Source organism: Grammomys surdaster, unplaced genomic scaffold (assembly GCF_004785775.1).
Source record: "Grammomys surdaster isolate TR1022 unplaced genomic scaffold, NIH_TR_1.0 211, whole genome shotgun sequence".
Classification (NCBI taxonomy): Eukaryota; Metazoa; Chordata; class Mammalia; order Rodentia; family Muridae; genus Grammomys; species Grammomys surdaster.
Genome location: NW_021604656.1, coordinates 1940487 through 1961404, shown reverse-complemented (window position 1 = coordinate 1961404; position 20918 = coordinate 1940487). Strand labels below are relative to the sequence as shown.

General features: G+C 46.8%; 1 protein-coding gene across 1 annotated transcript in view; it reads left to right on the top strand.

Moving 5' to 3' along the window:
• The window catches only part of Auh (AU RNA binding methylglutaconyl-CoA hydratase), a 97972-nt gene that overhangs the window by 13997 nt on the left and 63057 nt on the right, over positions 1 to 20918 (top strand). The window contains exon 4 of the mRNA XM_028772125.1: positions 17300 to 17386. Within this exon, the coding sequence (XP_028627958.1) occupies positions 17300 to 17386 (87 nt within the window). The remainder of the gene's footprint in view (positions 1 to 17299; positions 17387 to 20918) is intronic.

The following is a 20918-nucleotide window of genomic DNA, read 5'->3' as shown; positions in this document are numbered from 1 at the left end:
TGTTAGGATTCTTTGTGACTTTCAGGACCAGCTACAGACAGTCCAGGGTGGAGGGCTATCAGGGACTGGCTCTGAGGCCTTTGGGGGTTTGGGGAGGGGGAAAGCTGCAGGGCAGCTGTTGGGAGGTGGGGATGGGGGGGGACTATTCTGTCAGAGATAGTGAGCTCACCTGAGGCAAAGTACTTCAGGTGAGCGTGCCATCCACTGGTACTGTCTGCCAGTCTGGCTGGCCTCCTAACTACCTTCCCCTTTGTCCTGCATCTCTGTGTGTGATATTGTTGGGATGAGACTTTAATGTTTTGGTACAGTCTGCTGTTTCTGTTACAGGCTATGCAACTATAGTGTCGTGTGCTCATCATTACATTAAGTTAGCCCTGGTTAGCCCAAGTTAATCTAGTATCTGCCCTATGTATGCTAACACTTTTGCATAGGCAGGGTATTTGTTCACATTTTAATTCATAAGCGGTTCTTGTTTTGTTTTTCCCTCTGTACTCTGTTAAATACTCAGTGTTTGTACTATAGACAGTTTTGGGGGCAATTTACTTATTGTCCTAATCCACAGCTTTTCTCCAAAGGACATCCTTTTCATAAATGTACTTGAGATAGCCCCGAAGCTCTGCTAGTGTTTGTGTGAAATACAGTTCTATGTCATAAAAGAAACTCAATTAAGAGACTATGTAAGCTAATCAAAGCCTATAATGTAAAGTCTTAATTTCGGTCAGGCTCTGTTTGTTAGTTATTCAGCCTGCACCTCACACCTGAGAAGCCTTAGCTTTGTGTTCTGGAGAACTGGAGGCAGCGAAGCCTTGTAGCTTCATGCCTGTCTGCCTAGCCTTGGGGAGCTCTCTGTGCCCTAGAGGCTCTCGTCCTCCCTCCCTGTTCCCCAAAGGTTGTCTTTGTACATCTGTGTCTACTGATATCTTGTTCATTTCTGAAAACTCGGAAGCATCTGGAGTGGGCTTGCCTCAGGTTTCTGGAGCACTGGAAGCTGTCTTTGAAAATCCCGTTTCGTGGTCTCAGAACACAAATCGCAATGGGACTCAGCATGTATTTGCCTCAGCCAGACAGTGCATTTGTCCTTAGCGTGTTTTTAGGGGCTGTTGGCTTGTGTAATTCTCTGAACGTCTCAGACCATGTTCCTGTTCACTGACAGGGTTTCTAGCTGTAGACATTTGTTTATTTTTTCCTTGCTTTTCTCCCCAAATACCATGAAAGCAGGCAGTTATTACCTGCATCACAAAAAGGATTCCTACATAGTATTGGCGCTTGGATTGTAGGGGTGGGGGGGTTGGCAGGGGTTCGGGAGGGGCTTGACTTCCCATTTAAGTCTCACTGTAGAATTGAAACTATATTTTACTTACATTTTAAATCAAAATATAAATAATACATTTTGGAGCATAGTATTTGAAGAAGTGTACAAAGAGAAGTCTTGTCTCACCCTACATTCCATTCCTCTAATAAAGACACTTGATCATTTTTAATTCTTCTATTGTATTACTAAAGTGCACAAACGTGCAAGAGGATCAGCGTGCCGATGAGAACGTTCAGTGGGTAGTTATGGTAAAGGTGGTGCCGTGGCGGCGGCGTGGGATGCTGGCAGCAGAGAGAGGGTAGTTGTCCCTCCTAGCGTCACTCCGGCTGTGTGGACTGTTTACAAGTCAGACCTTGGGTTGGGCTTGTAATTTATCCTGAAACTTCCTGAAAAGGTGATTTCCTTTTATCGTATTAAGCATGTCTCTGAAGTAACTAACTGAATGGTGTGTAGAGTGCATAAGTGTACTCTGAAACGGTGCCTATGGTGTAGCTGAGCTCCTGGGTTACTCTAATTCTAAAACCACTGAAGGAAAAGGCTGAGACCGAGCTAGGACTTACAGAGATTGGACCCTTGTGTTATGTAGAGGCCGTGAGGCGAAGGGTTGGCACTTGATGAGGAATTCTTTTGCCACCCAGGCTGTTCTTCTCCTGCAGATGTATCTCAGGACCTTCCCTATGGTCAGCAGGTGCCATACCCTAGGTACCCGAGTGTTGTTCTGTCCAACCCTCAGGGGTTTTTTTTGACCTTGACTTTTATTCTAAGATCTCAAAGGAGCAATGCCCTCCAACCCCGCAAGTTCCCTGTAGTCCGTGTGCTTACTGTCTTAGTGGCTTTGCAGACCAGGATGTGGTTCCTTATAGGTTAGAGCCAAGCTTCTGGACTCATGGTTCATCCCTTTGGAATGTTGCAGGGGACAGTGTGTGTGTGTGTGTGTGTGTGTGTGTGTGTGTGTGTGTGTGTGTGATCAGCCCTGCATGGCTTTGTCCCCTATGCTTTATAGGAATTGTGTATTTGATTTTAAAGTTCACCTCTTTATACATGTATTCATCCTCTAAAGTCTGTTATTTCTAGATGTTTAGGGTCTGTTTAGCTTTAGTAATATCACCTTTAATGAAATGATGGAAAAGTCCTTTAGGTCAGGCTGCACGGCATGTAGAAGCCGCCAGTAGCTTGTCCCTGTGGTCATCTGTTTATCTTTTTACCTCTGTTCTAACACCAAGTAGTAAATAGGTGGTGGTGGTTTTACCGTAATGTTCTAATCTGAAAACTTACCAAGCTTTACTTCTGCCTGTTGCAGTTTCTGGACAAATGACACCCAGTTCTTAGCAGCCGTTTCTCTGTGCAGGAGTCTAAATCGAGTGTTTCACTGAATTATACCAGTGTGGGTTTTTTCCCCAAAAAAGTAAAGGTCGTTTCGCTTCTGCTTTTGAATTCTAGTAAATTGTGTTATGACTAAGACCTCCTCACTAAAACCGTCAGCACGCGTTGTTAAATGGTGTGTGATCAGATGTCATGACGGGAACAGAGTGTGGGAGCCTCTGACTAATGAAGAAATCTATTTAAAAGATTGCTTCAGAGTCTTGGGGTTTTGCTCTGATGTGTTATACAAGTCAGTTCTGTAGGAGTGAAGGGGCAGAGAGCTATTTTGCTGTTTTGTGTTGCATACAGTGGTTTACATAAAACATTGCTAAATATTTCATTGAGGATATGAATTACTTGTGATGACATTTTCTACTTTTAAGTGCATAATTGATGTTTTAAGCCATGCTATACAGAATGTTCATTTGCATAAATCTCTTTTTCTTACAGTCAGCCCTTAAAAGGCTACTTTGTCTCCTCAGACAAAGGTGTTTGGAACACTGCAGGATAGATTGTAGGTCTTTTGTGTCTGGCCTGTTTGATCTACCATAATGCTTTGCTGTTTGACTGTGAGTTTCTGTGATTTACATTTTGCTGTCGAGCTGCTGGTTTTCTGTTCAGCACATGATAGTTGACCGAGGTTTTCACTGTTTAGTTTTGTGAGGACCCCATTTGCATCAGCACCATCCAGTCACTGTTAGGAGATAACTGAGTGATGAACTCTGGACGAGGAAAGGCTAATTTGGGTTCAGAGGTTTGGAGGATCCAGTTCTATGCTTGGTGGCCCCTTGGTCAGGCCTGTGGTGGCTCAGTGTGTCATGGCTGGGATGGGCGTGGAACATCTTGGAGGGAAGGTTCACATAGAAACTTCAGTGGTTTCTGTGACATTCACAGACAAGTCTTTGTCGGTATATGATTTTATTTTCTTGGGTGAGTACTCAGGAGTGGAGTTGCTAGGTCTTCTACAACTGGGCCAACCAAGCACTATTCTTAGTTAGATGCCAGGTCACAAACAGGACAGGAACCCCCAAACTGAGAAGCTGAGTGTGTGTGTGTGTATGTGTGTGAGAGAGAGAGAGAGAGAGAGAGAGAGAGAGAGAGAGAGAGAGAGAAAGAGAGAGGAGAGAGAGTGTTTATGTGTGCATGAGAGAGATTGTGAGTGTGTGTATGTGTGTGAGAGAGAGAGTGTGTATTTATGTGTGCATGAGCAAGAGTGTGAGTGTGTGTGAGTGAGGGGGAGGATGCCCTGGGCACAGCTGTTCATCCTGCTGTACATGGGAGTATGGCTTTAGTCTGCATCTTTCTAATGAGTCTAAACCTCTCTTGTCCTGTGCCTGTTTGTCACAGAGCCTATTCAGGTATATTTTCTCCATTTATGTCCTGTCCTGTCCCATCGCCCCACTCCCCACTGCTTCCACCTCCTCTTTTCATTCGCTGTCTTCTGGCCTGCTTAGGCATGGTTTCTCTGTGTAGCTCAGGCTAGCCTTGAACTCATGATTCCCCTGCCTCAGCTTCTCAGAGTGCCACCATCTTCATGTTGCGTATTTTTATAGAGTGCCGTCTTACTGAGTTGAGGTTCCTGATCTCTGTTTGTAACAGCTGCCTGCTCTTACCTGGCATGCTTTGCAAGTGTTTCCCCGCTCAGCAGCTTGCTTTTTCTTTTCTTTTGGTTACAGTTTCTCTTCAGCACAAGGTTGACATCCAGCTTTGTTTCTGATTTGCACCTTTTTGGCGGCTGCTCCAAAGTCACAGCTCACAGAAGCCAGAAGTGACTCCCGACTCGTGGTGCTTTCCTAAGATCTGGGCCTAGAATATATCCGCAATTAGGTTGTGTGTATCTAGTGATGTAGTGTTGAAGTGTGAGGGGACGATAAACACACTCTTTGCTTCAGTTCCCAGTATGGCGGCCATGAGCATCTGGTGTAGAATTTAGTCTAGCGACAGAAGCCAGAAGTGTCACTAACCAAGGAAGAGTGAGGTTGCTTAGGGTGGGGCAGGTGGGAGTGGGGGTGAGGCTGTAGAGCCTCCTGAGACTTCTTTGGGCCTGTCACTGCCCTGAGAACGCCAGATGTTCTTACCAGAGAGTCCTGGTGCTTAAAGGTGTCAATGGAGGTCTTAATGTATAGTGAGGGAGGGGGGTTAAGTCCTTGCCCATTGGTGTTGAGCACCCACTCTCCGTCCATCATCCCTGCCCATCCAGTGGAGAGGGGGTGGGGCTGAAAGTTCTTACCTTCTAATCCTAGCTTTACTCTCTGGTGACCAGTCCAGTGCTGGAGAGTGCCCTGACCCAGGAGAGTCACGTGATCCACATAAGTACCACTTGGTTGGGAAGGGCTGCTTTGAATAACAAAAGGTACCCTGACTCAAGCATTCAAAGTTTGGGACTCTGTACCAGAAACCTGGAATCAAAACCAGACACAACTTTCACTATAATATCGGCTGTTATTTCTCTTTATTTGACTTATTTGTTGCATATTGAATTTTTCTAGCAGCCATCTGTTTAAATGACTTTTTCTCCCATTGAGTTATTGAGGGACTTCACCAAAATCATCAGGTGCTCTGTGTTGAGTCATTCTCTTTGCTCCATTAGTAAACATGGGTTTACACAGCACTATACTGCCTCAGTTACTGTGCTAGATTGGGGACATCGTATTAGTTTATTCTGGTGCTATAACAAAACACCTGAGATGTGAGATTGTATTCTGTGTAAGGAAAAGAAGTTTATTTAGTTTTGAAAGCCGAAAGTCAGAGATCTGGCAGCACCTTCAGGTGTGATCTCTGGTGAAGGCTCCTGGTTGTATTGCCTGCTGGTGGATGATATTACAGTGGCCTAAGTACACAGGAGTGACAGGGAACCTGAGAGCTGGTTAGAGCCACCAAGCTTGCCAGTGGCTACTCTCCCTGAAACTCACTGGTTCCATGAGAACTGTTTGGTTTTTTGGAAGGTAACACTCCTGCACCCCAAGTGTTCCATATCTCCTAGGCTCTTCTCACAAATGTCCAGCATCCCCAAGTACGATCACTCGGGGACCCACGTCCCCAGATGTGAGCCTTGGGGAGCGGTTGTTTAGCTGGACTTATTCTCAAGTGTCTCGTGTTTGATGCTGATGTAGGTGGGGTTCTTTTTAATTTCACTTCTGATTTTTATTCCTAGTACGTGGCAGGCAGTACAGCAGGTTTCCTTGATGTCCTGCTTTGGGGTTAGGAGCCCATACTTGGAGAAAGTTCCCTAGAGCATGTGCTTCCATGGTCGCAGTATCTGCAAGTGAGCTGTTTTCCAGCGTCTTTGCCTTCCATGCTCACTTCATGAGTTGGACTTTGGAGCAGGTTGAGTCAACAGTGGTAAGACCTGGCCTGGTCCTGCCTCACCTCCACGGAAAGCATTGGTTCAGCACCAGCCAACTCGCAGCTGATGACGTCAAAAAGATTTTTCTAGACCTCCGTTTCCTAGAGATTAAAATAAAAACAAAACCACAAAAACCTCATTAGCGTGAGTTGAATTTGTCAAAATCTTTACGACAGTTGTGTGTTTATCCTTTCTGCCAGTTAACATGTTAAGTTACTGATGACAATGTGAAAGAACTTGGTATCACATGTTAAAGAACTTGGTATCCCTGGACCAAGCCTCTTGGTCATAGTGCATTCTTTTTGCATATGAGCAGCCTGTGAGTCTCTGATTTGCTAAATGAGGAAGTCTTCAGTTAGCTCCACTAGGACAGTTACTCTCTTGAGTGTTGGGGTCATGTTGGGCTCTTAAGAACTCTGACTTCTGGCTTTCTGGAAATGTGTGTATAGAATTTGTATTAATTCTTAGCGGGTGAGTAAACTTATCGAGGAAGCCAGCTGGCCTCTGGGCTTCCTTGGTGGGAAGGTATGAACTATGAACTTAGTGGTATAATGATGCAGTGCCAGCCCACTTACCTGCTTCTTCTGGGACAGTTTTGTAATTTGTCATTCTTTTTTCTTAAATAGGAAATCAAATTTGTTAGCATCGAGCTGCTCCCCTGCCCCTTGTACTTTTCGTGTCTGTGGAGTCTGCCGTTAGGAGTGTCAGCATCCCAACAGTTTTGTGTTGTATCTTAGTTTGAGACAGGCCGTGTGCAGAACAGGCTGTCCTTTGCTTCACAACTGTCCTGTGGCCTCTTCCCCAGCAGCAGGCCTACAGCATCACCACTGCGCTCAGCCCCCCTCGAGGTCTTCACCTGTACATCTGCCTGGCCTTTAACTTTCCATCCTCCTGCCTCAGCTTCCCAAGTGCTGCGATTGCCCAGCTTTTTAAAATTCTTTATAACTTTTTTCTTTTTTTCCCCCTCTCTTAAAATGCTGACAAAGTAACCGTCTCATCTATCCTTTTAAAAGCTAGCTCTTCGTTTCGCTGATTTGCTTTTTCCTTTTCTGTCTCAGTGTCTTACGTCCCTGTGTGCTTGGGACTCAGTCTTTCATTTCTCTTAGGCAGAAGCTCAGATCTTACATTTGATCTTCTTTTCTTGTGTGACCTTTTCATGGTTATGCGCCTGCACTCTCTTCTTTTGACCGTGCCAGGATTCCATTAAGTCAGGACTCCTGTCGGTTCCAAGGAAGTAATTGATTGGCTGTCATTAGCTTCTAACTCTGTTTCCACTTCAGCAAACGGACCGAAATACTGTCCTAGATTTTGTACATACCGTTTTCTTAGCACATAGGAAATACCCGTTAGTAATGACGTTGTTGGCTCATCTTGCCTTCCACCTGGCCACTCAGCACTTTCTGCACACAACCCAAGCGATTGATCTCAGAGCACTGCGCCTGCCCATCAACACTGTCTGGGAGGCTAGCTGAGGGCCCAGACCTGCCGAGTTACTGACCTGCTGCACTTATCATGGCACAGGAGGCTTGGCAGAGGGAAGTCACAGATCATGTGGTGTGGAGATTTTCCTGCTCCGTTCACTGGGCCTGTGGATGATACAGTGTCCCCCATTAGGTGGAGGAAGGGGGACTTTCACACCGAGAAATGACACTGGGAGCCAGAAATCAGTCATGCACGTAGTAGGCGCAAGCCCACAGAAAGAGTCAGTCTTCAGACACTGGGAGGAACATAGACACTTAGTCCACCCTGGTGCCTCCAGAATCACAGGCCTGCCAAGACAGATTGGGGTGTGTCCACTGTAGATACCTGGCCCATGGAGTGCATTATTTGTAGGTGTGGCCTTGTTAGTGTAGGTGTGTCACTGTGGGCATGGGCTTTAAGACCCTCATCCTAGCTGCTTTGAAGCCAGTCTTCTAGCAGTCTTCAGATGAAGATGTAGAACTCTCAGCTCCTCCTGCACCATACCTGCCTGGATGCTGCCATGCTTCCTCCTTGATAATAATGGACTGAACCTCTGAACCTGTAAGCCAGCCCCAACTAAATGTTGTCCTTATAAGACTTGCCTTGGTCATGGTGTATCTTCACAGCAGTAACACCCTAACTAAGACACCCACCTATCGATAGTGGCAGATGTGTCTTGTCTGTGGTCACTTTCCTAGTAACAGCTGGGCAACTGACACCAAGCGTGATAGGTTTCATCTGCCCTGGCCACACCCTCTCTGCCCTGTGTTGTCGTCCTCTGTCACCACTGCCCCACAGCCCTCATTCTCCGCCAGGCAAAGCTCATTCCCTTCCCAGACTCAGTGCACCCAGCGCTTGGAGCATGCTTGCCTCAGATCTTCCGGCCTCTGTAACTTTAATTTTTTCAAACCTTTTTTTAATGATGCTTTTTAAATGCTTTAACCTCCCTTGTAGCCCACCACCCACCAGAGGTAGTGGAAGAGGAAGGATACGGGGAAGTGGACCTTTTTAGAAATGGTTCTTTGAAGCAGCTCCTGTTGGTGTTGTCCAGAAATCTTGAAATTGGCAGTTCAGTTCACTTTTTTTCTATGGCCTCCCGACAAGCGCAGCTCAACTACACAGTGTAAGGCAGACCAATATATGCATGTTGTTAGCAAAGGATTCTTCATCATGTGTCCTTTCACGTGCTTGCTTTAGCAGAACATCCTCTCTCCTGTGTCTGCCTCAGTGAAACATTCCTTCACTTGTCTGCCCCAGCAAAACACCATCCAACCAACTTTCCAAAGAACCCTTAAGTTTCCACTTCAGTCCTCAGTGGTGTGCCTGACTCACCTAACTACTCCTTTTCCTTCTGTAAAAGTTCACCGATGCTGGAGAGATGGCTCAGAAGTTAAGAACACTTACTGCAGTTGCAGGGGACCCGAGTTTGGTTCCCAGCACTCAGCGCCAGCCTGTAGGTCTGTGGAAGTATGCACTCACCTCACGTATACCTACCATAGTTGAAAATAATAAAAATACCACTTTATATCCATCTTACTGTGTGAGGCTGGTCTCCCACCCTTGCTTAGTCACCCTTGCTTACGTCAGGTAGTAGTACACTCTGGAAACCGTTGTATGTGAGTTCCCAGAACTATGGGTGACCCTCGTGAGAATAGGATGAGTGGGACTGTCTCCGGAGGAGCCCTGGTCAGCGTGCATGTGGATGGAATCCTTCACCCTATGAGGAAGGGGACCCTGAAGTAGGACAGCAGGGATTAGGTGCTGGACAGGAGCAGAAGGTGAGAGAGTCTGAGGAAAATTGAAGAGAATTCTGGTGGAATCCTGCGTCACAACTGCCCTTTGCTCCAGCTGGGGGCTGCCTCAAGATCTACTTAGCCAGCTTTTTAATTGGTAATTTTATGCTTAATTATCGTCCAAGCAGTGTTTGTCCTAGAGGAGGTTCAGGCAGCTTGTTCACTGAAAGCTTTGCTGGGGCCTGGTAAACCACCAAGCCCTGCTGTTCAGAGCCTCACTCCTTAGCTTCTCCCTCTCCCTCTCCCTCTCCCTCTCCCTCTCCCTCTCCCTCTCCCTCCCCCACCCCCAGACTGTCTATACATTTCCTGTGATAACTAGCCTAGTGTTTAGGCCCTCACAGATCAAGGTTGCATCCTCCTCCACCCTTTTTGTGAGCATTATGAGAGTTTATGTAGCAAAAAGTTTCCTATAAAAATGTGTATGACTGCTACGTCATAGTAGAGCAGGCCTTTGGAGAGCAGACCTGGACCTCTCTGCTGCAAGGCCATCATTCTAACACTTGCTCTTTCTGGGACTGGGGATTTGTTTAGCTCAGTGGTAGAGTGCTTGGCTAGCAAGTGGAAGGCCCTGAGTTTGAACTCAGCTGCAAGAAAAAAAGACAAACAAGGTAGCATTTGCTGTTTCTTCCTGTGGCTACCGTCCCAGTGTTTTCTGTTGCTCACTAGTGCCATCTTCCCACACCCTCTGTTTACAAGGTTCCTAAAGGGTTAAAGTCCCTCAGTGTTCTTGGAGATTGTATACCAACATTTAATTTCAATGACAATCTCTTGTCTGAAAATGTCTTTAGCCTGGGAGGGTGGCCCTTGCTCCTGGCAGCTCCTGGGCAGGCTTGGTTGAGGCTGTGGAGGAGGGGCATTTGTGAGCACAGGCTCTGCTGTGTAAAGGTCACATGCTTAGAACGGGGTAGCTCTTGAGTAGAAGCAGGTTATCACTGTTCAATTCTCCTCTGGATGGCGATGAACTCACAACATCCTGCAGCAGAAAAAAAGCCTCACAAGTGATCCGTCACCAGAAGCCAGTGACTCTGAGTCTGTCTGAAAGGCCGAGGCTTCTATGCCTCACACTTGCTCTATGCCTCACACTTGCATGTCTGGAGCCTTGAGGCTGAGCTGGATTAGCGAACCAGGGCTGACCCAGAGTGGCCTAGGAGTTGGGGCGTCATGTTCACATTTGTGGACACGACCTAGTAAACAACAAAAGTAAGGAAATGGGGGCACAGAGGGGGATGAGGTGGGAAGAAGACAGCTTGGAAGTTCCTACTCAAAACTCTGCTTGAGGGCCCAGTTTGAGGGCCAGGCCGGGTGGGGCCATGGCAGGCTTGGTAGAATGCTTGTTTGCCAGGCGCAAAGCTTTGCTTTCAGTCTTGTGGGGCATTCCTGTAAGCCCAGGGCTTGGGAGGTGGAGATAGGAGGTCGTCCTTGGGACATAGCACATCAGAGGCCAGCCTGGGCTATAGGAGACACTGTCTCAAAAGCTCAGAAGAAAGCCTGTCTTGAGTATGAAGCTCCTGTCATGTTGGGAAGGGACCTGATGACTCTAGGAAGTTTCTGAGCCTTATAAATTTTGTTTACTTCCTTAGTCTCAAGAACCAACCCCCCAACCCCTTCTAGGAGCAGTGGTTTCAATTCTGTTGCCAAGCAACACGAAGGCGTGGCTCCTTTGTGGTCTTTTCCTAAAACTTCCCTGGTTTCTCAGTGGAGTACAGGGTTGGGATGTTCCTGTCTGAGTTTCCCCTCTTGCACAAAGGACCGTCAGCCCCAGTCTGTCCTTTACTTCAGGGAAACAGAAAGCCTTTGAGTTCCCTTGAGAGGGGCCTATAGAAGTATGGCATTGGACCCTTCATCCATTGGTAACTTATTGCGATGATTTCTAGTTTTTTTTTTTTTTTTTTTTTTTTTCCTCAGCGCCACTTGCAGGCTGTGGAGTGGAGCTGAAGCTTGCTGTCAGATATTTCTTGATTGTTGTGTGATTATTTCCCCAGCAGTCAGTTGAGTGATCCTGCTGTAATAAAACTCCTTCCCGCTTACTGTGGAATGTTTTTCTCAGCATGAGTCAAATTGAAAGCAAACCCTACCCTATTCTAGGGAGAAATGGTTTCCATACAAGGATACATGAGCTAGTGAGACCAAGGAAGATGGGAAATTATGGGAAGATGGGAGACGATCCTGAACGAGATACACTTAAAATACAATTTTATACTTAGTCCTTAATAGCTATTAGGTTTGTAGTTTATGTATGACGTGGTCAGCTGTACTAATAGTGCTGGGAATGAAATTCAATCAGGAACAACTCATTTTATTTAAAGCTACAGGGAATTTAATAACACTTTAGTACATGTTTACTGGCAAAAAAAAAATGTGAGCGGTTATGAGGGAAGGTTTCCAAGCCTGATCATGTCAGGACAGTTGTAAGCTGCTGTGGTATTGTGACTGCTCTGTGGGGAACCCAGGCTGGGGACTGCTGTGCCACTGTGCTGGTAGCAGCTCCGCAGGGGGAATGCCTCTCTTCCAGGATCTTTGCTCTGCAGTCCCTGAATGAGCCTGAGGGCAGGCTCTCAGCTGAGGGGCCCAGCATCACCTTCACACTTCCTGCAGGGACAGCAGGCACCACATCACAGCAGGCCCCTGTTATCCCATTGCTTTCTGTCCCTTTGCCTCTGTTTCTCATACAGGAACTAGATGTATCGGTGTCTGAGAGAGGGCTGTTAAAAGTCTGCAGGCAGTGATGGAACATTGTCACTTTCTTCCTGACCTGATGTATTTTGAGGCTTTCTTACTATGTGAATCAGCAACTTCAAGTTCTGGAACTGTGTGTGTGTGTGTGTGTGTGTGTGTGTGTGTATGTGTGTGTGTGTGTGTAAGAGAGAGAGAGAGGGAGGGAGGGAGGGAAGGAGGGAGGGAGAGAGAGAGAGAGATTGATTGAGAGAGAGAGAGAGAGAGGAAGAGAGAGAGAACTGGTATGCATGTGCCACGGAGTGTGTTTGTGGCTCACTTCTAGAAGTTAGTCGGTTCTCTGCTTCCACGTGGGCTCTAGAATGGAACTTGGGTTGTCCTGCTGGCCCAGCAAGCGCTTTTACCCATGAACTAGTAGATCACTGTGTCCCAGAGTGGTGACCTCTGACTCTGTGCTGTTAGCCATTCTTTGTCCTTGTGTATTTTTAAAGGCGCCACCTTGAAAGCATCTAAAATTAGATTGCATGTTTGGGGAACTGGAGGTGAGGTTGACTGTTGGTGATGTTGCTGACACAGCCGCACAAGCTTCAGGCCTTAGTTATGAAGGCAGTAGCAAGGCTTGAAAAGACCCCATTTGGGAAGACTTGTGCTGTGGTGAGTGCTGGAAAGAGAACCCTGCAGGCAGGACTCGTGAAGGAGAAGAACTTCAGAGTGCCTTTAAGAAAGGAAACAGTCAAGGGTATCAACACAAACTGCGGATCAGCCTGGTCTACACAGTGAGTCCCTGGCCAGCCAGTGCTACACTCTGAGACCCTTTCTCTAAAAGGAAACCCTGACCACGGGCAGCTGCCGTTTGCTGAGTTTGCAGCTATAGGTGCTCAGCAAGGTCGAAGGCGGGAGGAGTGGTTGAAGGCTCGGGCGGTTATGTCAAGTGGGGCCACTGGCAGGGCCCTGGGCATTGTGGGATTAGCTAGTGTAGGTGGGAGTCTGAAGGTGGACAGTCTCCGGTTATCCGTATCCAGGTGGAGGAAGCTGCACTGTTAGTCTTTGCTGCACTGGTCAGTTGTTGCCGTTCCTCATGAGCCTCGTCCCATGGGGCCAAGGTCTTGGAGTCTGCACCTTGGCCACAGCATGTCAACAAACCTAGTTCTGTCAGGACTGCACTCATTCAGGGCTCCCTCTACCCTCTGCATTGAGACTCAATGCCCTTGCTTGCTTAATGTACTACAGAGTTGAATGGAGCTTTTTTTTTTTTTTTTTTTATGTGCCAGGAAATTAAAACCACCCAAGCAAGCCAAGCCGGGTGGTGGTGGCGCACGCCTTTAATCCCAGCACTTGGGAGGCAGAGGCAGGCGGATTTCTGAGTTTGAGAGTTCGAGGCTAGCCTGGTCTACAGAGTGAGTTCCAGGACACCCGGGGCTACACAGAGAAACCCTGTCTTGAAAAACCAAACCAAACCAAACCAAACCAAACCAAACCAAACCAAACCAAACCAAACTAAACCAAACAAAACAAACACCCAAGCAGTTTGCTTTGTGTGGCAGTCACTGTACTAAAGTGGCTTGGCAAAGAACCCACCGTGTCTGAGGTAGAATGGTGGCTGCTGCCTTAGCCAGCCTCTGTCACTGTAACATATCCTGAGATAACCAGTTTGTGAAGAGAAAGAATTAGTCTGGCCCAGAGCTTTGGAAGTTTTCAATACATGACTGGTTGGCCCAGTTGGGTTGGGCGGTGGGCAGGCAACAGGAGCACGTGGGCAGGGTAGTCACTTCTCGGTCAGGAAGGAGAGGAGGTTCCTTCAAGGGTTTCCTTTCAATGACTTGACTTCCTAAGAGATCCCATGGCCCATCCTGGGGGTAAAGCCTCGTAGTGTGTATCCCTGGAAAACTCCCCATGAGCACGTGACTGTTAATCCTCTCACCCCTAAACCACTGCCGTTGGGTGACATTCTTATTAATGAACTTGAGTTAATAACCCATTCTATATTGGTTATGTGTTTTAGAACATCGTGATAAATATGTGTAGTTTTATCAATCTGAGGTAAGTTTGTTAACGCCGCAAACAATGCAGTTTAGGATATAAAGCACGCACGGGGTTATGAGGGGTTATGAGGGGTCGGCAGGTTCATCTGTGACTGTACCATGGGGATGGGTGTGTGCTCCGGGCAGGGCTGCCTCAACCATGTCTGATAAATCTTTATACTTACTTTCTCCATGAAGAATTACAATGTAATGAGGAAGGAAGGTGTCCAGGTATAAAGACGGTCGAGTTAGCTCCTATGGTTGTTGAAGGAGGGCTGGGTGACCCAGTTCAAATGTAAGGCATTCCCTGGCCCTTTTGGCTGCTTTATGAGTTTTTAGTTGCTTTAGATTTGCTCGTTCAAGTCTTTGTTTTGTGGCTTCCTCGGTCTTCCCAGAACTGAGGAGAGTAAGGGGCCAGCTGTGGTTTGTGACTCAGCCAAAGGGAATGCTGTGCTTGCTTTGATCTTTTGTCCAGACCACTAGAACTTTCTCTGTATGTTCAGTAATGCATTTTGCTTTTTGGTATCTCAAGTAACTTCTCCTTTGCACTTGTAGCTTGGGCTGACTGATGCAGACGGCCAGCTTCCCTCCCATTTTGGCATTAGGTATGGCTTTCCCACTAACGTTAATCATTTCTGGTCTTTTAAAAACATTTAATTTTGTTTTATGAGGTTTTGTTCCCTGCACCTATGTATGTGTACCGCAAGCATGCTTGGTACCCACAGAGGCTAGAAGATAGCATTGGATTCCCTGGAACTAGAGTTATGAGCCAGCAGTTGTGAGCCAACATTTAAGTGTTGGGACCCAAGTCCAGGTCCTCAGAAGAGTAATAAGTGCTCTTAACTGTTGATCCGTCTCTCCAGCCTGGCTTTCAACTTAAAATTGGGAGGTTTGTGTCTCATCTCTAGAACATTTGCAGGCTCTGGTACACCTATTAATTGGTCTCCTTTCAACATTGCATCAAGATAAATTCTGTCTTACCTGAGCATGATTCGTGATAGCACAAAATGGTTATAACAGAAGCATCAAAGCTCAATGCTTTTTAAATGTGTGTGTGTGAGAGAGAGAGAGAGAGAGAGAGCGTGAGAGACAGACACAGAGACACAGAGACACAGAGAGAGAGGAGGTAGGGGGAGGAGGGGGACAACCTTCAGTGTCACTCCTTAGCCAGTGTCCACCGTACTTTTTTGAGACAAGGTCTCTCCCTGGCCAGAACTAGCACTAGTAGACTCAACTGGCCAGTAAGCCCCAGGGATCTAGCTGCCATTGCCTGCACAGTGGACTTACAACCACATACACACCACTCACAAAACCAAAAACATGGGGCCTGGGGCTCAAAGTCAGGTTTTCAAGCTTGCAGCAAGCACTGTCCTGCCTGAGCTGTCTTCCTAGCCTTTGCTTGTTTTTAGACCGTGTTTGGGTGTAGGTAACAGTGTGACCCCAGCTCTGCATTAGGAGTGGCCACTAGTGGGATTGTGGTATCGTATGGTGCTTCTCTTGAGACCCTTCCACACACTTTCCATACGGGTATATTAGTGCTCGTTTTCACTGACAGAGTTCAAGGGATCCCTCTTCTCTACAACCCTCTTGCTCTTTTTTTGTGAGGCAGGGTCTTGCCATGCTGCCCAGACTAGCCTTGAACTCCTCATCCCCCTGCTTCAGAGTGCTGGGCTTACAAACTGGCATTCATTTGTCTTTTCCGAGGTGATATTGGTGATCTCAAGTTGTTGGCTAATTGTATGTTGTCCTTTACCACCCTTGCCCGCCACAGCCTGAGATGACTCGGTGGGTGACTTGCATGCTTCACAAACACTAGGACTTTCAAGGTTGGATCCTTGGCACCCATAGGAAAAGCTGAGCATGGAGATGGCGTTGTTATTCTAGTACTGGGGTTGTGGAGGCAGGAGGATGCCAAGAGCTGACTGCCACCCAGTCCATCCCATCAGTGAGTTCCAGGTTAGGTGAGAGACACTATCACACAACAGAAGATGGGATGCATCAGGGAAAGACACCCATGGTCAGTCTCTGACCTTCACGCGTGCGTGCACAGGTGCACCTCCCACACTGTGCACACTTCTGCTCCCCTGCTTCTGTCCCCACACACGGAAGAGAGAACGAACTCTCCGTTCCCATCCTTCATCATCCAGCTCTTATCTTGCGGTTGGGTTGGGCTTTCTGTGTGCTCATGGCCCAGGTGTGACGGACTGGTACCTGCTTCCCTGCATTCTACAGGCTGTCCTCTGCTCTGCCGATGGCTTCTTTGCTGCCCCGATTTCTTTAGTCGTATGACATCCCATGCATTCTCCTTTGCTTTGTGGCTGGTTGCCATGCTGAGTATCTTTCTGTAACTATGTTTTTCCTTCAGCAGATTCATCCACATTTGTACTTCTGATTGTTTTATTTAAGTCCCTTTTGGAAGAGCATGTTCTAGCTCTGTTAGCCGTCTGTTGGTGCTGTTTAACTGTTCCCAGTTTCCCCGTGTCCTTTTGCTGAGCTACATCCGGTTGCCCGTGCTTTCAACGGTCTGTCTGAGATTTCAGAGGCATGTGCCCCTGAGAGCCCGTGGATTAGGAGGCCTGTGCTGGGCTGATTCTAATTCTCCCTAGGGAAGGTGTGCGTGTGCTTAGCGTCCCCTGGGTATGACTATGCATAGTCAGTAGTCTACAGTGAATTAAGCAGAGAGGAACAGCCACGTCAGTGCCTGTGTGCTTAGTTTGTTTGTTTCAATGGGACAGCTTTTGGTGAAACCCTGTCTTGAACTCAAAGCGAGTCACCCTTTAAGGAGCTCAAGTCCATTTTTCTCAGCTTGAAGCCTAGTGTTCTGTGATAAAGTCATAATTACGACCTCATCCCTTGGCTTGAAGCCAGCACGTCTCAGGGTGGATTTGCAGTCACCATGGTGATTTCATTGTTCTTGACCATTTTCACCACTTTGGCATTACATCCATGAGTGGAGGTGGGAAGATCTCCAGTGATCCTGTAAGGTGCAGGTGCCGGCACCAGTCTGAAGCCATCTGTGACAGTACTGTGTTTGTAACGTCTTAGTGAATAAATGAGTCTGTAAGTTCTTACTAGAGCAACACTGGTCAGTGGGTATGACATGGTCTTCCTCTGGGCATGGAAGGGCCGGGAAGAGAAAGCCGCAGGATGCTGCTGTGGATCACGTGATCAGCACGGACAACCAGGCCTTTTCTTCTTTCCGACAGTCACCAGTGGGGAGGAAATGCAGCGTACAAATTCTATGAGCCATCACACGGCATTAGTAAAATCTAATTTTTTGCTTTACAATTGTCCTTATGTTACAATCTCATTTGAGTACAATGCCTTGCAGGTGCTGACCTTAAGGAACGAGCCAAGATGCATTCCAGTGAAGTCGGTCCCTTTGTCTCCAAGATCCGAGCAGTGATCAATGACATTGGTAAGCACAGCCATGTTCACCTCCATCTGCTGAGGGTGGCCATTATGTCATGGTTGTCTTCATGTGCTGTGGCCAAATCATAGCTAGAGCACCATGAGCTGTCATTGCGTGAGCACTATGTCAGGTCAGATGGCTCGGTCAGTTTGATCCCCCAGAACACATGTGAAAAGCTGGGTGCTGGGCTCGTGCACACCTGTGATCGCAGCACTGCCAGCCCAGCCTAATTGGCAGCTCCAGGCTCAGTCACAGACTGATTCAGAGAGTAAGGGGGGCAGTGATTGAGGAAGATACCCTATTGTTGACCTCTGGCCTCCAAACACATGTACACACATGAACACCTGTACACATGTGCGCGAGTTCGCGCACACACACACACACACACACACACACTCACTCTTCCTCTTTTCTCTCCTCTCTTTAAATTTTTGACTAGTAAATTATTAATCAATAGTTAGGCAAGGTGGTACACACCTGTAGTGTTGACACGCAGAGGCTGCATGAGGCAGGAGGATTGTACGTAGGGCAGCCAGGTTACAGAATAAAGTTGAGGCCAGCCCACCAAACCTCTACCTCAGAAAAACAAAATGAAAGAAAAACCTAATAACCGAGGGAAGACAGGCAGTGTGCCAGCATGGTGTCAGTCAACGTTGTAAGATAAAGAACACTGTCAGTTACTGCTCCCAACAGTACTGTCTGTAAAGGAAATAAAGTGATACACATTGACAAGTCTGACAGTGTTAGCAAGATTAACATTGCTGATGCTTCCCTCACTTTGCTGTGAATCCAAAAGGACAAAAACTGATCAATTATTTTTAACTGTAGGGATCCGAACAACTTGGCTATCGAGTTTGATCTAACAGACTCAACCCTAAATTACGTGAGAGTACGCATTATTCTTGCAGGATCTTTGTAAAAGTACGCCGAGCCAGAATCTAAAGTTGGTTAGATTTTTCACAAAATTGATACACAGAGACATTGTTCTTGGTTCACAGTACAAGTCAGTTAGAAACAAGATACACAGAGCCTCAAGAACCACGACTTACAGACCGAAAAGGAGCTGGGTGGGGTCGTGAGTCACAGGAGAAGCTGAGAGAGTTACCTGAGACTCTATGTCCAGTTTCATGAGATTTGTCAAACACTTGAGGGATGTTCTCAACCTTAAGTTCATGCCACAAGAGAAAAAAACCTACAGATAATAAATATATAGCCAGGCATTCGCAATGGCTAAGAAACCTGGTGCGTTTTAGGAAAGCAGCTATACAAGGAACAGGATTGACATACAAGAAGAGTGACAGGCTAGGCAAGGCACGCTTCATGAGTGTGGATTTTAAGGGTGGTTTCCATTGGGAAAGCTAAATTGAATTCACGACATTAGGCAGTTAAAATAAAACCCTATGTTTACCTTAGTATAGTGAAGAAAGCTTCGGAGAGGTGTCAGCCTATATTCACGGAAAGGCCGGTGAATGGGAGTGGAGGAGGCTCCTCTAGCCGTAGCCAGTGTCTACCTCTTCATGGTAAAATGTTGAAGCTGTCTCTTGCACTCAGCAGCAAGTCAAGAGAGGCCTGTGACTGCCTCTATCAGCATCTTTCTGGAGTCTACCCCCTGGAAAAGGTGGGGACAGAAACAAATAAAGACCGAAAAAGAAAAAAACCAAAACATCCAAAGATCAGCTCGTTGAAAAGTAGAACGTTGTGGTGCGATTGGCCAGGCTTGAGACTTGTGTTACAAATGGCAACAATAGGCAGAAGCAGTCACAGAAGTGGCTCTGCAAGTGTAGAGTATCTAGGAGGATAAGAACTGTGAGTGGTGAACTGTCTTGTAAGATAGGGGAGCGGGTGTCCCCCTTAAGTAGGATTCAGTTTCAAAAGGTGATTCTCATGGATGCTGTAGTATTTGAACTTTAGTTCTCAGCTTTGATCTCTGTGAGGGACATACACAGCCAGAGCCAGAGTCGCCAACAGAAAGAGGACAAGAAGCCTTGCTGGAGCCACGATGCAGGCTTTATTTAGTGAGACACAACCAAAGCCCTGGGCTGCTTGCTTTGGGCACACCTGTGGCCAGGCCTGTCAGCCCACAGGACATGTTATGGGATGGGAAAGAAAAGATAATAAATTCTGTCAACATTAAATAAAGACCTTCCGAGGATATGTATCTGGGCTATGTACACACAGGATTGATAGACACAGCAGGGAAGCCCTCGAGAGGACACTCCAGGAAGCGGATGCAAAGCCCAATCCCTAACTTAGAAGCTGTTCACAGCTGATACCTGCTGGGAAAGGAAAAATCAGTTTTCTGTAGTGGAGTGTCACTGGGTATACCAGCCGTGCTCTATGGCGGGCCCCGTGCCCAGGAATAGTTGCCAACGCAAAATGAAATTAATGGTCAGTTGGCCTATCTATCTATCTATGTATGTATGTATCTATCTATCTATCTATCTATCTATCTATCTATCTATCTATCTATTATCTATCTATCATTTTTATGTGAACTTTTTGTTTTGCATTTTTCGACTTACTTGGTTTTGGAGGGTATTGAAGGAGTGAGGGATGGGTTAAAGAAAGAGTGAACATGAAATTGGCTAGGTATGGAGAGGTGGGCAGGGTGTAGCAGTTGATGGACAGGAAAACATAATCAAAATATATTCTGTGAAAAAATTTAAATTAAAAAAAGTCCCTCACATTCTAGGGCAGTGGTTTTTAACCTTTCTAATGCAGCAACCCTTTATTTAACCCAATTCCTCTTGTTGTGGTGACCCCAAACTCAAAATTATTTTTGTTGCTACTTCGTAGCTGTAATTTTGCTGCTGTTATGAATCATAACATACATATCTGTGTTTTGTGATGGTCTTTCGTGACGCCTGTGTAAGGATTGTTTGAACCCCAAAGGGGTTGTGACCCACAGGTTGAGAATTACTGCTTTACTAACTGGGTTCAGCCTCATTAGTAGTCACAGACTTGCAGATTGTCTCAATCTCAGTGGGAGGTTGTATACTTCAGGTCACCCAGACACTGAAGCCTGCATGCATTATATATAACATTACCTCCCTCTCTGACAAAATGGCTCTGTGGGCAGAGGTTTGGAGTCCATATGGTGGGAGGAGAGAATGGACTCTGGCAGGTTGTCCCCTGACCTCCACATAGTCACCTGCCTCACATGCATGCAATGTCAGTAAGAACCCAATGTGTGGTGGTGGATCAGCTGCCAGAGAGATTACTTGGAAAGTTTCCTCTCACAGATACCTCTGTAGAGTGTGGCGCTGACATATCTCTGTTATAAGGATCAGAATCGCTGGTATGACATCATGACGTCACTGAGTTCTAAGTGCTGTCATCTCTACACTTAACCGTTATGTTTGTTTTAACTCCATACAGTATAAAGAACATGGCTAGAGCCTACAGCAGCTGTCTCCTGCACTGGTGCAGCCTACAGGAGCTCTGTCTCCTGCACTAGTGCAGCCTACAGCAGCTGTCTCCTGCACTGGTGCAGCCTACAGGAGCTCTGTCTCCTGCACTGGTGCAGCCTACAGGAGCT